The sequence below is a fragment of the Mastigoproctus giganteus genome, chromosome 13 (genome assembly GCF_048544385.1).
Source record: "Mastigoproctus giganteus isolate SK-2022 chromosome 13, ASM4854438v1, whole genome shotgun sequence".
NCBI classification, from domain to species: domain Eukaryota; kingdom Metazoa; phylum Arthropoda; class Arachnida; order Uropygi; family Thelyphonidae; genus Mastigoproctus; species Mastigoproctus giganteus.
The window spans coordinates 160,188,839-160,207,369 of record NC_143587.1 but is presented as its reverse complement, the minus strand read 5'-3'; the positions used below and the strand labels follow the sequence as shown (position 1 = coordinate 160,207,369).

The following is an 18,531-nucleotide window of genomic DNA, read 5'->3' as shown; positions in this document are numbered from 1 at the left end:
TGTATTTGAAAAGACAAGATCACTAATAATAATCTTGAATTAGCAGCATTTTCAGAACAAGAAGCAAAGGCTGCTTGTAACATTCTTATTGACAGTCTTAAAATAAATGACCTGGCTGTTTGGAATGAGGTGGATTCGCAACTCTAGTTGCACATTACCTGAGGCGAGGAAGAAATCGCAGCCTCTGTGAACAGTGGGAAGACAATCAACAAACAGAAGGCCAGTGACAAGTGAATCAGAAAATAATGTGGGTGACTCATGTAAGAAAAAAGCACCAGAAATCAACGAAGTGCTTTAAAACATTAATGAGGTGATGGTGTCGTTAGAACATCAGAGTGATAATGAACATTTTCATTTATTGCATCCGACCACTGTTAAGAATTATGTACTGGTAAAATGCTGTCGTCACTACCAAACTAAATTTGATGACTATTTCAGAATGAATGCATAAAATGTAAGTCCATAACAGCATTTAATAGAATGCAAATGGGAATGATATATAATCTTTAATACTTTGTCTTTTGGCCTCTATATTCATAAAACATTAGTAAATAAAGTATTTATTTATTAAGTAAAGTGTATTATGTTTAAAAAAACTGGGGGAAAAAAATGGTAAAATTGTTTCAGCTATAACACTGCTTATAACACGGGTGTTAAAGTTATTGCCCGACACCCATGTTATATCACATATACTTCTGCTTATATATATGTATGTAAGCAAAAATTTGTGGGAACGTTTATTAATTCTGCTGAAAATTAAACAAAAAAAAAAAAAAAAAAAAAAAGTGCCTCAGTCATAAAATATAAACATGAAACTAATAGTCACTTCCATTTTTCACTGCATAAAACCATTAAGAATGCAAAATTTCAAACTAGAACAGTAATCATTCTATGTGCAATTGAAATAGTGGAAACCATGAGCTTCATGCACTGCATTTCAGCCGATTACTTACCAAAAGTCCTAAAATTAGTCCCGAGGTTAAAATCATGCACTATTTAGAATTAGAGTATTGCAGTTTGTTGAAATCATGAATGTTATCTTGAACTAGAATGGAAATCATTTGATTCAAAATTGAAGCATTGAAGTGGGACCTGAGACGTCCTGCATATCTGCAATGCACAAAATTTTCAAAAAGTGGCATGTATTACTTTTCACCTAACTACTATGTGATATCACTTTCAGAAACATCTCTGGTAAAAATGGATCTATACTTAGGAAAGGACCTCCATAGCTGAGTTGCAGAACTGAAGCCTTTCACCAATCTCATTTGCCCTTCTGTACTCATTCTAGCAGCTCTACATACTTTTAAAATGCTCCCAACAAGAGGGATAGTTTGGACACATAGTCACATGAAGAGTGACTTGTTACTGAACCTTTCCAAAATAGCAGACGCTTTTTGAGTAAACCAGGGTGCAAGCCCCTGACTGCTAAATATGGTTAATTTGCTGACTCATAATGGACCATGCTAGTCCAGTATGAATCAGCAGATTTCCCTCAACATAACTTGTTGAGAAGGCCTCCTTCCTGCATTGGATTGACAATGGCTGCAGATTTATTTTATTTATTATTTAGAAAAGAAAGTTGGCCGTTACACTGAACCAACAATTTTTTTTTTTTGTGAGGGCCTTACAGGTTTGTTGCAACCACTGCCAGATTAATAAATCTGCTTGCGACCTGCTTTGCATTTTCTTTTTTTATATATACACAGCCATTGGTTTCTGTAAAACTGAGTTACAAATACTGGCAATTACTTTAACCTAGCAGTGGTGGTGACACCCCAAAATGCAGCAGAAATGGTGATAGGTCAGCTCATAGCCAACTTTCTTCTTAATTTCTAGAAAATATTTTGGGTTTTTTGAAGTGTTCTTGAACAGAACCAACATTTCATCTTTTCTTAATGAATTGCAGTGCTAAAAACTATTGTAATTTAAGTTTTAATAAAATATTAAAAATTTTAAAACATGCTGTGTTTCACACATTTTATTCTAAAATGTTTTAGACATAACAGAAACATTAGTCTCTTATTGTCTTTCATTTTCCAATTCAAAAGATCATTAGTTGCACAGAATTTCAAACAAAAACATATTATGGATATTCAATACTGTTAGTTCCATTTGAGTTTGATTTCAAAATGTATTGTCATAGAAGTTAGTGCAATAGCATCGTTTATATCCAAAGTTGTGCAGTGGCATCCTTATGTAACATCTCATATTGTGAACTCCTTAACAACAAGTTGTCTATCTCATTTTACCTTGAATAAGTAACTCTCTCCCAGTAGAGAAACTATTGTTACTTATTCTCAGTGGGTACTACCATCCAGGCAGCTATTTCAGGGCTATTTGGCCCCTCATTGGTAAATGGGTAGGTGCCCCAATGAACAACTGACAACCCAGTTGTGAAATAATTTCACAAATATTGAGAGATGCCAAGTAATACATATATCTTATATGTATAAGATTTAGAGCTAAGAGGCCTTAGACTATAAGAAGAGTTTACTGTCATATAAGTTAGTATAGTAGCATCATTTCTATACACAGTAGACAAACCAAAGTTGTGCAAGTGGCATCAAGATGTATTTTAAATTTGGTGCACTTCACAGTGTGAAAAATTCGAAGCTATGTATCTTGCTTCAAAAAGCAAGATACATAGATCTTTCAAAAAGAACAAGGATAAGAAAAGAAAGTAACCTGAAACTATAAATAAACACAGCATTAGTGGGTTAAGAAGTTAGAGGACTAAAGAATATAAAAAGTGGATTATTTATATGATGCTTTTCCCAAAAAATTAAATTTAAACTAATTAAATATTAATGCACTTTGTGAAATGTTTTTATTGATATAAATATTATTTCTTATTTACTATTGTTGTATGCTTGTGGTTAGAAAATATAAAAGACATAATAGATTAATTCTGCTAACAGATTCAAATTTCTCCCAAGAAATTAACCACTAGATTTTTATTTATTATTTTTATTAGCGTTCTATGCCAGTAGCAAGTCCTCCTGGACCAGCTCATCATCAGCAGCCTCCTCGGATGCACAATCAAAGTCCTGTAATGGCTTTTTCCCATCCTCAAATAGTGCCTGGAATGGGTCAGCCTATTTTTACTACAATGACCCCTCAATATGTTATGTCTCACACTCCTGTAAGTGTTTCCTTGACATCCCCATTTGGATCTGCAGCATCTATTCCACAAGCTCCACGATTCAGGAAAAGTGAGCAATCACAGCTAAAAGTTTTGTTTATTTTAAATTTCATAATAGGTGTTAGTTATTTTATCTGAATATAAATTTTTAACAAGGGAATTTAAATTATTATTAATTATTCACGTAAGATTGAAATCGGTGAAACTGGTATAAGTATCAATTTTGTACATTCACTGGTATTTTTTTACATTTTTTGGTGGTGAGTTTGCCACACACAAAAGGTTCCTCATGGCAAATTTTTATAGCTGCATGTGCTGCAAAGTGAGTATTTGTGGAATTCTGAAAATTTGTAAAAATGTAAGCATTTGTATATATGCTTTAAAAACTATTAATATATTCTTATTTTGATTGCATTGTCCAACACCAGAGTAAAATTATCAAAAATCAAATAATTTAATAAATTTTTGGAAATAATCTAACAATTTTTTTTTTAATTAAAAAAAAAAGATATATAGAATTACATAAAAACATTTTGTAAATAAAACCTATCGTCACTTATTTTTTGACTCAACAATATCCTGCATCTATTTGTGTATTATTTGTTTTATCGAATTGTTGATTTCACTTCCACCAAAAGTTTTCATTTTCTACTTTTCAAAAAAGGTATGAAAAGTCCAAATCAGGCAAATGAGGTCTGTGGTGCATCATTATCATTATTATCATCATCAATCCACTGCAGGATGAAGGCCTCTCCAGCAACTTTCCAATTCCTTCTGTTTTGTGCAATAGTCATCCTGCCCACAAACTCTTTAATTTCATTTGTCCATCTCCATTGTTGTCTTCCAGGTTTTCAATGGTGCAGTTTTCTCTAATTTTCAAAGTATTTTTCTGCTGCATCCTATTATAAACTATCTACAATTAGTTTGGAAATATAGATAAGAGATGGCAATGCATACTATAAAAGATTAAAGACAGTTGTACATTAAAGAAACATTGTTTTAAATGCTTTCAAAATTTAGACATGTACATTCTCACCAGAACCCACCCATGAAAAATGTAGATCTAAGTATATATTGCTAAAAGGGTTAGAGTATTAAGCAATACAGTTGTTTTATTTTTTTAACTTCTCATTTGCCTTTCATACTTTTTTAGGGTTTTTTTTTTTTTTTTTCCCCTTCTCCCCATTGTAAATATTTTCTCTGGGTCTTTCAGAGAAACCTTAGCAAGAAATTTGGATTTGAAGTTCAAATGAATGCAAATTGTTTTCAAAAAGGTTATTCATTAAGATAATCTCCATAGGAAATAATCTCGTTAGCTCAGATCAGGAGATATGGAGACCATGTTTCAGATAAAATAAACTGAAATACTGAAGTAATTTCATTCATTGCAAGAATGTTACACTGTCATCTAGTTGATAGAAACAAAATTTGGTGAATATGTGTTTAAGTACAGAGAAGTGTACATAACTTCAAGAGCAGGGCCAGTTTACTCACAGAACTGACTGGCTATTTCTATATTCTTACAAAATTTAGCAACATCCCAAGCTGAGTCTCTTACTTCTACAATCCACTTACAACTAATCTTATTACCAGTTAATACCTGAATTTCTTTGAAAACTCTTTCTTTAGTATAAACAAAATCCTTTAAATTCTTATACCACATCTGGTTGAGAAATTCATCAAAAGGTGAACTGAATGCAACTGGAACAGAAGCATAATTGCTCCCCTTAAGAAGGAAGATGTTTTCAGATTAGTTTTGGAGAAATCGATGAACAGACTTCACTCTTGGTTAGTACACTAGCACTTAAAGCAATTCTGGAAATAGAAGAGATCTTGGAAGAATAAAATTATTTGGCTTATTTTATGCAAACTGTTGCAGTTCACTTACATTTTCATACCTTGTTTGATGATAAAACTGTATTGGGAGTTCCTGATGGAGAAGATGTAAGCTAATTAGATCCAGCCACAGTGGATCTGATTTGCCCGACCCTTCATTGTTGCTTCTGCTACTGTACATTCTCAACACTTTGGAAGATTCATAAGACTTTACTGAGAACCATAACATCTTGGTGGTGTTATCAAAAATACTGAGTGAGTATGAACTCCTGATTAGGATAACTATTGGGAAGGAGGACTGACAGAAACTTTGTCATTCAGAAATAGGGGCTAAATATACTTTGGACATAGCACAGAGATCAAGACCCGCTAAATCAGGAACAAATAGGTTATAGATTACAGACTCCTCTTCTTTGTCTTTGCCTTTTCCCACGTTATATGGGGTCGGCATTCAATGTTGCCAATTCACACTTACATCCTCTTCTTCTCCTCCAGTTGGATTAACTTCTTAACTGGAACACATCTATTGGTTTTGGCATAGTTTATATGACCGGATGCTCTTCCTGACGTCAACCCTCACCATTTATCCGGGCTTGGGATTTAAGCTGCCGATCTACTAAACCTGCTGCAGCCATATAAATGGAATAGCTCTTATTCAGTGATGAAGCTTCCTCGTGATGTCACAATTTAATAACTTTACGCAATTTATGCCGAATTTCTAGTCACCACTGAACAAGCAGGTGGCACTGCTGTAGTTCTTTTGTCTCCTGGAAACATCCAAATGGCTGACTCAGTAGAATTACTGTGACCTTAAAAATACCAATAATGTATAACTCAGCAACACACAAGTATTTTTAAATACAATTTGGTATCCTGAAAACTTTTACATCAAAGCTATCAGGTAGCTTTGATGTAGAAGATGGATTACAGACTATTGGCCCAAAACATTGAAACCTATTGTTACTCCTCACCACTGCTCACAATTACATTCTCTTCAGCAAAGAAATGAGGATCTAACTAGGCTATGAATAATAAGGGCTGAAACAGCCATGTGAGGAGTGGCAATACGTATCTGTGCTATGGGTCAATAGAGCAATTCATAACCTGATTATTTGGTCTTCCTAATTTAGTGGGTATAGATGTCTAGGCTTCGTCCAAATCTACAGTTGGATATAAAGTTTCTGAGACACAAATAAAAGCATTACATTGTGCATTTTCATTCATGGTCTTCAGAAATAGGGAATGCATGTCACTGTAGTGTGTATAGAGAACAGTGGATGGGAGATCTTGCTTTTCATTAAAAGAAGTCTGATTATGACATAACCCAAATTAGCATTAGCATTAGTAGAGGCATTTGATGCAAGAAAGCAAGCTTATGCAGCATCAGCCAAAAAAAAAAAATAAAGTAAAATAAATAAATAAAAAATAACCACTTCCACTTCACCCCTCTGTTCGTTCGAAATACGTGTCCAGCTGAGCCTTAAACTTATTTAGGCTATCAACTTCCACGGCAAGGGATGGAAGTCTGTTCCACCTACCAACCACCCGCTGGCTAAAGACAAATTTCCGCACATCTGTCTTTCCTCAATTTGAACTTATGCCCTCTCAGGTGATTATTCTGAGCAAGAGGAAGAATCCCATCAGCATTGAGCATGCTCAAACCATTCAAGTCTTTGTACACCTCTATCAGATCACCTCGCTGGTGCCTAGTCTCCAGACACTGTAATTTGCAAAACTTAAGCCTTTCTTTGTAAGAGCACCCCTTTGTTCCATTCACTAATCTTGTTGCTCTTCTCTGTACTCGTTCCAGCAGCACTACATCCTTCTTGAAATGAGGCCTCCAGGCCTGTATACAGTACTCTAGGTGTGGCCTGACCATTGCCTTATACAAGGGAATAATCACCTCCTTATCCCTGCTAGAAAAATTCCTATATATCATTGACAATACACCATGAGCTACTCTTGCAGCCCGTCTGCACTGTCAGAGATTTAGAATTTAGAACTTACATGTGCCAACACAGAATTCTGCATGGTATAAGATAATTGGAGGCAAAGAAGGAAAACAAAAGTAGGAGTTTATTCCAGACCACGTGATTATGAAAATTATAATGAGAGTCATCTATGCAGATGAAAGAATGGATTAGGAAGTGTGAATACCTTATTATGAGCAAGTTCAGTTTATCTCTTACTGATTGGAGAAAGATGGAGGGGCACGTTTTGTAACTATCCATGGAGAACAGAATTTTTAAATGAGCTACTGTAGGTGATTGTTAATTGCATCAGAATGTCAGGAAAAGTACCAAGGGTAAGATTATCTTAAACCTGATCACTGCTCATCAACCAAATTTAATTATTGATATGATAGGTGTTAAGACGTGGACTTCTGGAGCTGCTGCAGTTGGATAAGCTTTCTTTGAAATTTTATCATATTTTTGATTAATTAACATATTAATTTAATACATTAAACATATGTAATCTATTTGTAAAACAAAGATTAAATAGGTTTACTAGCATCCATTAGATTATTTTTTAAATTTAGCTAGTGATTTTCTAAGTTACAGAGGGCGCTGAATCTCTTTAAAAGTTACAGCTATCAGTTACAGGCTCTGCAAAAACGATAAGTGTTTACCTGTTATTTACATGATTGTTATTTTATATTGTACTTAATACGTAGTCATATAGTTATAGTTACGCTGGTTATTTTTTATTTTTAATTTAGATAAAGAGTTTTTGTGGATTTTACTTACGATAGGTAAAACCGTTATTTCGTTCCATTTTGTAGCCATTGTTTTTGGATATAGTGGTAGGGAATTCAAATTTTTTTAATTGAGGTAGCTAGGTAGCTCTAACGCATAATTATATAGTAATACGCTTCACTGTTTCTATTTAATAGTTTCTATTCAAATACTATTGATATTTAATTTATTGATTTTATTAATTTAAACTACCATGCCCCAGACTAGAGCAGCAAAGCAACGGGCACAAAGTGGCAGGAGTGCTGTGAATCGGGGGAGAACTGAGGGGGGCAATTCTCCAACGCATCACAGCCTAAAAAAATGTGCAACTTGTGAAATGTTTGCCGAACTCTCTGGAACGGAACATGATATTGCCATGGGGGGATGTCTTTGTGTGTGCGCGCGATGCAAGGAGTGTATCGAAATCAGGCAACAACTCAGCGTTCTTATGGGCCTATATGAGAGCTTGAAGGACAGGGTGGATGCCCTCGAAGGAACTAAATTGAGGGGCCCATCAAGCTCTCAGCTGCCCACATCAACGCCAGAGCTTGCACTTGGTCATCACGCAACACAGCGGCAACCCCTAAGGCAGAATGCGCTGGTCCCACAGGAACTAGTTGTTGTTGGTGACTCTATTGTCAGGGAAACGGGGAACATCCTTTGTAAAAAGGATAGGTGGAACAGGACCAGGGTATGTCTGCCAGGGGCAAAGGTTGATGACGTTGTAGAGCGGATATCATCTTTCAAGGGCACAAAAGGTGATATAGTTGTACACGTTGGCACTAATGATATTAAGAGTAGGAGACCGGCAGAATTACTCAACAAGTACAGGTCACTGTTGAAAAAAAGCCGTGAAATAGGGTTGAATTTGAAAGTGTCTGCAATTCTGCCCAGACACGATAGGAGGGAGTACATGATGAGAGCCTTGTCGATCAATTCGGCCCTGGAAGGATTGTGCAAGGCTCAAGGGGTAGAATTTTTTTCAGCCTGGACTGTACTTGTTAACAGGAGAGATTGCTTCTACAGGGATGGGATACACTTAAATAGAAAGGGTGCAAGAATATTTGCTGATGCTATCGAGGCAGTGTTAGGTGGGTCGGAAAACTGCTAGTTTGGGGGGATACAAAGACTAATAGTTTAACAGTAACCGCAGGCAGAGGTGAAGGTGATTCTTGCACAACTTCTATTAGAATAAGAAGCGACCTGGAGCGAGGGGTGTTGGGGGTTTCAGGGACGGATGGCAGTCATCATGGAATAGTTGGGTATATGGGATGTGTTAGGGTAACAAGGAATAGGCATAGGAGCATGTATGCTTGCATGTATACCAATGCTAGAAGTATAGTAAATAAATTTGATGAATTTGAAGTGTTGGTCAAGACATCAAAGGCGGATATTGTTGGGATAGCAGAGACGTGGTGTCACAAAGATATAAGGAATGCAGAACTGGAATTTGGGGAGTACAATGTGTACAGAAAGGATAGACAGGACAGAAAGGGAGGGGGTGTTATGCTGTTAATTAAGAAAAACATAAAATCAAAGGAAGTGCACCCAGTTAATATAGATGAACAGTGCTCTGTTGAGTCAGTTTGGTGCGAGATAAGCACTGCGAAAGGAAAAATAAGGGTAGGAGTGTGTTATAGGCCTAATGACTTGAATGAGTACAATGAACAATTGTACAGAGAAATAGAGTGGGCCAGTAAATCTGAATGTCTTATAATGGGGGATTTTAACTTCCCAGATATTGACTGGAACTTGTGGGTTGGTCACTCACACACCAGTCAGACTTTTGTGGATTTATTGGATGATTGTTTTCTGCAGCAGCATGTTCGAGAGGCAACCAGAGAAAGTAATACTCTTGATCTGGTTATCAGCAGTGATCATTCGTGTATTAAGAATTTGCAGATAAAGGAACCACTAGGTGGCAGTGATCACAGTGTGCTGAAGTGGGATTTACTCAAAGAGGTAACTACCGTCAGAGGTAAAGGAAAGGGTTTTTGCTTCCGTAAAGGGAGTACAGTGGTCTCAGACAGTTTTTAAATTCTGTACAGTGGGATCAACTGACGATGTTACCAACAGTAAATTCTAAGTGGGAAGCATTCAAGGAATTAATCGTGGAAACTACTAGACTTTATATACCGATTAAGAAATATCGTTCAAGGTTTAGGCCTAAATGGTTATCAAATGAACTAATGAGACTCGTGACAGAGAAGAAAAATGCATGGGATGCATATAAATTATCAGGTAACGCAGAAGCCTGTGGCAGATATAAGCTAGTCTGTAATCAGGTCACAAAGGAGGTTCGGCAGGCGAAGGCGGATTACGAGAAATCTTTGGCAAAGGATGCTAAGAAAAACAGCAAGGATTTCTTTACTTATATAAACTCTAAAAGGAAGGGGATGAATATGATTGGTCCACTTGACATCGATGGTTCGACTGTTGATGATCCTGCTCAGATAGCAAACAAACTGAATGAGTATTTTGCATCTACATTCACACGTGAGGAATTATTACAGTTTGAAAATGGAAGAAGGTTATCAAATTGTAGCAGTGTGCTTAATGATTTTGTAATAACTGAGAGCAAAGTGGAGGAGAAATTGTTGAAGTTAAACATAAGAAAGGCACCTGGGGTGGATGGGATCTATCCAGTTATTTTAAAGGAGGCGGCAAAGCAACTAAGCAAACCCTTAGCCATAATTATGAGAGCATCCTTGGACTCAGGGGAGGTTCCCACGGACTGGAGATGTGCAAATGTGTCCCCAATTCACAAAGGTGGATCGAAGGGTGACACGAGTAATTACAGACCAGTTAGTTTAACTTCTGTTCCGGGTAAAATAATGGAGTCACTGGTTAAAGATGCATTGCAGGATCATCTAGACAAGACTGCAGCAATAATTCAAACACAGCATGGGTTTGTTAAGGGAAAGTCTTGTCTGACAAATTTGATTGGTTATTATGATGTGGTCACAAAGGAACTGGATGCGAAAAATAATTTTGATATCATATACTTGGATTTCAGGAAAGCTTTTGACACTGTTGCGCATGGAAGACTACTGTACAGATTGGAGCAGAATGGTATTAAGGGTAAGTTGCTACAATGGATAAAAGGATGGTTAAGTGGGAGAAGACAGAGGGTGGTAATCAATGGGTGCTGCTCTTCGTGAACTAATGTTATTAGTGGAGTCCCACAGGGTTCGGTGTTGGGTCCACTGTTGTTTTGTGTATTTATCAATGATATTGATGAAGGTATATCAGGCTTAATGTCGAAGTTTGCAGATGACACAAAGGTTGGCAGGGTTGTTAATGACAGTAATGGCAGTGTGCTACTGCAACAGGATCTAGATAATTTGGGCAGATGGGCTAAGAAGTGGCAACTGAAGTTCAACCTTGACAAATGCAAAGTACTGCATATGGTAGAAGTAACCCCAGAGAAACGTACCAACTGTGTGGTACTACACTTAAGGTGGTAGAAAATGAAAAAGACCTGGGAGTAATTGTGCAGTCAGATATGAAGTTTTCTGAGCAATGCAGACAGGCTGCTAGGGCAGGTCATGGGGTTTTGTCAATGATATATAGGAATTTTGCTAGCAGGGAAAAGGAGGTGATTGTCCCTCTGTATAAGGCAATGGTCAGGCCACGCCTTGAGTACTGCGTACAGGTCTGGAGGCCTCATTTTAGGAAGGATGTAGATTTGCTTGAGCGTGTACAGAGAAGAGCAACACGATTGGTGAGGGGAATGAAGGGATTCTCTTACCAAGAGAGGCTTAAGTTCTGCAAATTGCAGTGGCTGGAGACTAGGCACCTGCGCGGTGATCTGATTGAGGTCTATAAGGCCTTGAATGGGTTGAGCACGCTGAATTCTGATGGGATCCTTCCACTTGTTCAGATTACGAACCTACAGGGACATAAGTTCAAATTAAGAAAGGACAGATGTAGAATAGATGTGCGGAAATTTGCCTTTAGCCAGCGGGTGGTTAATTGCTGGAACAAACTTCCATCTGTCGTTGTGGAAGTTGATAGGTTAAATAAATTTAAGGAGGAACTGGACAGGCATTTGGAGGGAATGGTGTGATGATTTTTTTTTTTTTTTTTTTTTTGGCTGATGCTGCATAAGCTCCTACACTTGCTTTCTTGCATCATGTGCCACTACTACTACTACTACTACTACTACTACTACAACACTATCGTATCGTTTTGGTTGGAATATCGTAGCATAACTAGTAGGCAGAAGAATAGTAGGGTTTTAATTATAATAAATAAGTATTTCGAAGGTTTTAATCACTTTTTGGGCGTGTATATCTTTCCTATTTAGCTAAGGATGTAACTAATTTAATATGGTGATCATTCTGGTATAGCGTAACTTGATAGCATCTATTACCATTAGCATTAGTAGAGGCATATGATGCAAGAAAGCAAGCTTATGCAGCATCAGCCAAAAAAAAAAAAAAAAAACCCTTCCACTTCACCCCTCCGTTTGTTCGAAATACCTGTCCAGCTGAGCCTTAAATTTATTTAGGCTATCAACTTCCACAACAAGGGATGAAAGTCTGTTCCACCAACCAACTACCCGCTGGCTAAAGGCAAATTCCCGCACATCTATCCTACATCTGTCTTTCCTCAATTTGAAATTATGCCCTCTCAGGTGATTATTCTGATCAAGAGGCAGTATCCCATCAGCATTGAGCATGCTCAAACCATTCAAGGCTTTATACACCTCGCCAGTGTCTAGTCTCCAGACACTGTAATTTGCAAAACTTAAGCCTTTCTTCGTAAGAGCAATCCTTCGTTCCATTCACTAATCTTGTTGCCCTTCTGTGGTACTTGTTCCAGCAGCCCTACATCCTTTTTAAAATGAGGCCTCCAGAACTGTATATAGTACTCAAGATGTGGGCTGACCATTGCATTATACAAGGGGATAATCACCTCCTTATTCCTGCTTGCAAAATTCCTGTATATCATCGACAAGACCCCATGACCTACACTGGAACCTGTCTGCACTGCTCAGAAAACTTCATATCTGACTGCACAGTTACCCCAGGTCCTTTTCATTCTCTACCACTGTCAGTGTAGTACCACAGAGTTGATTCGTTGCTCTGGGGTTGCTGTTTCCCATATGTAGTACTTTACATTTGTCAATGTTAAACTTCATTTGCCACCTCTCAGCCCATCTGCTCAACTTTTCTAGATCCTGTTGCAGCAGCATACTGTCATTAGTGTCCTTAACAACCCTGCCAACCTTTGTATCGTCTGCAAACTTGGACATTAAGCTTGATATACCATCATCAATATTATTTATAAAAACAGAAAACAACAATGAACCCAACACTGAACCCCGAGAGACTCCACTAATAACATTAGTCCACGATGAGCAGTGTCCATTGATTACCACTCTCTGTCCTTTCCCACTCAACCATCCCTTTATTCATACCAGCAATTTGCCTCCAATGCCACACTGCTCCAATTTGTGCAGTAGTCTTCCATGTGCAACATTGCATCCAGTTCCTTTGTGACCACTTCATAGTATCCAATCAAATTGGTCAGACAAGACTTCCCTTTAACAAACCTATGCTGTGTTCAAGCTATAACTGAAGTCTTGTCTAGATGATCCTGCAGTGCTTCTTTAACTAGTGCCTCCATTTTGAAGTTAAACTAACAGGTCTGTAATTACTTCTGTCTCCCTTTGATCCTCCTTTGTGAATTGGGGTCACATTTGTACATCTCCAGTCCATGGGTACCTCCCCTGAGTCCAAGGAAGCACTCATAATTATAGCTAAGGGTTTTGCTTGCCTCGTTTAATATAACTGGATAGATCCCATCCACCTCAGGTTCCTCCTTATGTTTATCTTCAACAATTTCTCCTCCACTTTGCTCTCAGTTATTAGAAAATCATCTAGCTCACTGCCAAAGTTTAATACACTTCTAGCATTCCCCTCCCTGAATAACTCCTCATTTGGGAATCTTTCAACTTCCTGAAGCAAACTGCAGTTTTTAATCATTCGATTTCAGATTTTTCTGATTTTACGAGCATTTCACATTTCTTTCTACAATAAATGAATAGACACATTATGACCAAAGCAGCTTATGCGCAACAATCACTCACAAAAGGAGAATTAATAAAGGAAATTATTTTATGATTTATATCCACTCTGTTGAATGAATTCTATTAGATTTAAAATTTATGAAAATTAAAATTAGATTTAAAATTATGAAAAAAGTGCTAAATAGCTTATTTTTTTCTCTTTGCAGTTCCGCTTGCAGTGCCAGCTCGTCATGATCTGACACCTTCAGTCCATGTTGCAGCAGCAACAGGGCAGCCTATTTTAGCTCCTGCAGCCATACCTACTCCCCAACTTACTATGCAGTATAACCCACCACCAGGCATGATTCCAACTCCAGGAACACCACAAACAGCAATGGCATACCCACAAGTAAGGAAACTTTATATTTAATAAAAAGATGTACCAGTGTATTTTTTCTTTTAATATTTTCTTATGATATTTTCTGACAGAAGATACAAACAGTTAATTCTGAGAGTAGTAGGTTTTGGAAATAAAATAATGCATGTATGAAAGATAAAATACTACACAGATGGAAATAGTAATGATTGGAGATGGTAAAAGTAGTAAAAACTGAGGTGTCGATACATTAAAACTAAGACATATCAGGTAACAATCTGTTTCCTTTCTTAGTCTGAAACTTGATAAGTATTGCAAATGTGAAGTTCAGATGGAATACATAGAAGTGAATCATCATATGTATGTGAAACGGAAATAAAGAGTTGTGGAAACAAATTTTATCCAAATGTGTATAACATTCACTTTGTGTTGTTGTTATGATAGGCATGCTGCCAACAAGAATCTAATATTACAACTTCTAAAGTACAATGGTTTTATGCATCTCAGCCAGTGCCAGATGAAATTTTTGATCCTCCTCCAGTTTGGGCTTATGTGTATATATAAATTACCTTTATGTACATATAAAAGTTAATTCTTACCAACATTGAACTGTTTTTTTCTCCCCTCTCTTTTTTATATATATATATAAGTGGAACTAATATAATGCTACAAAAAATATAAAAACATGAGAATCAAGAAGAAGAAGAATAAACTGTTATTCATTCATTATTTCTATATTATAATAGGGAATAGCAAATATACACAGTATTAGCAATAACACATTTAGTAATGCTTTTAAAATAGTTTTTATCAGCTAAAACTAATTTTCCCATCCAATTATATGGTAATAAATTATTTTTAATTTATAAGGTTAGTGTTTTTAATGTACTTTCGAGGTTTTTCCAGGCAGAAACTTGTTTAAATCTTGCACTGATTAGGTATTTGAATTGTCCTGTTCTTTTTTAGTATTTTGCAAGAAAACGCCCTGTAGCTCTAAGAAAAGAGGGCTCCTAAGTTATTTGCATATTGTAATAGTGAGCTACTTTTTTGAAATTGAGCTACTTTTTTTTGCAATTTTATCAGAAGACATTTTCTAAACTGTGTCATAATGCTGAAAGGAGCATTTATATGCCCTTCCAGTTCAGCAACCAATTTATCAGTTATAGGCAGAAAGGTTTCCTCATTGCATCACCAGAAAGACTATCATAAGCAAATGTTTTGTGTTTTGGTATGTAGCTTTATCAATATTTTTGTATTTAATATTTGAAACTTTTTGATTGCTTGCTTTTTCAGCCTTTTGAAAACTGGCTCATTGCAAATTCATGTAGCCTTGCAGTGCCATCATTAGCTCTATAGCTGTTTCAAGTTCTAGGTTAGTGTTATGAAGTGATAGGTTGGTCTTGTTGGTGTTCTATAGTAAATCATTCCACATTTCATTCAAAGAAAGATGCATCATAAAAGAGTGTTGGCTTTTCAATGTGTTTCTGCTTTTTAATTGTCATCATTTGCAAGGTATTTTAATGCTTCAATGATTTTGTTATAGACTTTTGGCAGAGTTTTTGTGATATCTGCTGTGGTAGATCATCAATTCTCAGAAAGAAACATTAAAACCAAATTATCTGCCCCAATTTTTTTTTTACATTATTGATCATCAACGTACAGAAGCACTGAAAATTAAGCAGTTTTTTTTAAATGTGCCAAATAAGTTGATGGTTCCATAGAACATTCGACACTGAAAAAATAAAAGTTTAAGGATGGCTAGTATGTGATATATAAATTGATAATGAATTCACCACTTGAATTTTTGCGATTGTGCTGTTTATACCTTCTGGACATTTTTACTGCATTGTCATATGACTGAGCATTGGAATTGTCCTGAATATGAGGCTAGAGTAGAGCCAAAGCTCTTAGTGGATTCGAACTTTGAACTGCAGAATTACCAGTTAAAGGAGTGACTGAAAGGGGGAGTGCTTGATTAATGGGCAGATTTTAGATGGTTTAGAAAAGACCAAAATAGAGCTTAAAGTTATATGTGTAATTTTAAAAGAATCATTGATGCTGTATTATTATATATGGCTTGTTCTGCAGAATAGGAAATTGGCCTTATCAAGTCATCAGCATAAGAGATGAGAGGTAGATTATGCTGTGTCAGTGGAGGAATTAGCAAGAAAAAACAGCAAAGTTAATAGGGTGTTGTCCTGGGTGATGCCAACCAAAATTGTTCTTAACATGATTTGGCTTTGTAGAGCAGAGGATAACTTTTCTGTTAAAAATGGAGTTTTGTAGAAATGCTAACAAGTGACCTGACATGGAGTAGAAATGACCTAGAAAACAGATGAGCTTGGAGTATACAGTTAAATGTTGAGAAGACATTTAAGTAGATTAAATTGAGCTGAGAGTTTGAATTATATCTTGGGGAGCTAGAAAGGAGGTTGAGATAAGATTTATAATGGTAGAGACTCCTCTCCCATTTAAGGGCTTTTTTTTTTTTTTAATTTAAGGGCTTTTTATGTAACTATGCACTTTGGTCCTCATACATATGTGTGTGTATCCCTATTTATAGATCTATTCAATGGTTGGTCCACGTGTAATGTCAACACAGCCAGTAGGAATGGTGCCCACTTCTCATACCGCCACTTATGGAGATGCCACTCATATTCCAGCTCAACTATACAGTAAGTAGATGTACAGTGTATGCAGAATTATAGATATATTATTTTCATTGCATAGTTCTATTTTGCGACTGAAATTTTTAGTATCCTATCAACATGAATAACTACTACACATTGCCGTCATTATAACATATTTGGCTTAATAGCAAGGTCTTCGAAATCACAAAATAAGTTTGACCATGAGAAAAGAAAAGGGAGTCTTACAACTCTCATTCTTCTTGATGGCATAAAAATGTCATGCAAGTGACGTAATAATGGGTTTATTTTTCCTCTAAACTTGTTTTAATTTTGTGTATGATGACTTTTACTTGCCTCCAATTGCAAGGTTTGAATTTTTAAACATATTATACATACTATGGTATTTGAAAACAAATAATAAAACACCTGCTTGTTTTGTTTAATCTCATTTTATCAAATGTTGTAATTTCTTTAAGTATATATATTTTTAGGTTGCCATGGAACCTAAAATATGCATAATGGTGCCTAGTACTTTTAGTGTAAATATTAACAGCCAAATGATGGAAGGAAGCAAGCTTTTGCACCATTCACACACACACACACACACACACACACACACACACACACACACACACACACACACACACACACACACACACACACACACACACACACACACACACACACACTCTCTCTTCTCTAATAATTTGTCTAATTCTTTAAATTTATTCAAACTACCCACTTGTTAATTGGTTTTTTATTGCTGAGGGTTCTCTGAAGTTGCAAAAAGCTTCAAATCATTGATTGGCATATGAGATTAAATTAGGATATGATTCTATTTGTTTCAGTATAAAAATAGAGGATAGATGATAATACTACATATTTTTTACCTTTCTTGACATGAATAGTTTGATAGGATCCATAGGAGATTGCTATCCATCTTGGTATTAAAATAGTTTTGCCAGTATGTGGGTTAAGGAATACAAGTATTCTTTCAAAATAAAGAGATAAGAATTGGAATTAATATATCTTCAGATGCTGATTTAATATCAAACAAAACAATTTAATTGGAATTTGTTATTCAGGATTTCTTGAATTTTCAGGAGAGTTGAAGTCATAGATTTTTGCTGTGTTGAGTTTACAGTTTTTGATGTGAAAAGATCTATGGAGGCACTAGAGTAAAGTCGATTGGTAACACAATTGATCTGTAATAAAATTTTCTTGTAACGGAAATCACGCAATTGATTGGTAATGAAGGAAGCTGACCATTTAGATTTTAAATGATGCAAATGGCATCACTTTCTAAATGGCGCTAATGATGCTAACTCACTCACTAACGTTGATTCAGTAGAGTAAGTTCATACTAAGATATGAAAATGACGTCACTTCCTAAAGGCCACTAACTCAGTCACTAATGTTGATTCAGTAGAGTAAGCAGTGGGTAGTAATATTATACAAGAATAAAAACTTCGAAGCCACCGAAGAAGCCTCTCGTGTCAAAAAGGAATGAGTTTAAAAAAACATGGAGAATGAAAAATATGCAGACTTGAATAAAATCTGTAGATTTTATTAAAGAATATTCTTTCACACAAGACCATTTCATTGCTTAAAATTTAAATGGCTTTGATTCAAGAACAAAACAATAAAACGTCGCTTCAACAAACAATAGCTTCTTGCAATAGTTTTTGGTTCTGATGTTATACTAATCTGCAAATGGATTTCGCTAACTATTGAATTGTAAAAATACCTATAAAAGTATTTCGAAGATGGCCAAAACTCCAGCTGAGGGAAAT

The 18,531-nt window shown here is 36.1% G+C and overlaps 1 protein-coding gene across 1 annotated transcript in view; it reads left to right on the top strand.

Annotated features, from left to right (window-relative positions):
* The window catches only part of LOC150076552 (uncharacterized), a 382,951-nt gene that overhangs the window by 341,606 nt on the left and 22,814 nt on the right, over positions 1-18,531 (top strand). Inside the window, exons 13-15 of the mRNA XM_090387042.1 lie at positions 2,978-3,215; positions 13,960-14,141; positions 16,672-16,783. Coding sequence (XP_090243168.1) covers positions 2,978-3,215; positions 13,960-14,141; positions 16,672-16,783 — 532 coding nt within the window. The remainder of the gene's footprint in view (positions 1-2,977; positions 3,216-13,959; positions 14,142-16,671; positions 16,784-18,531) is intronic.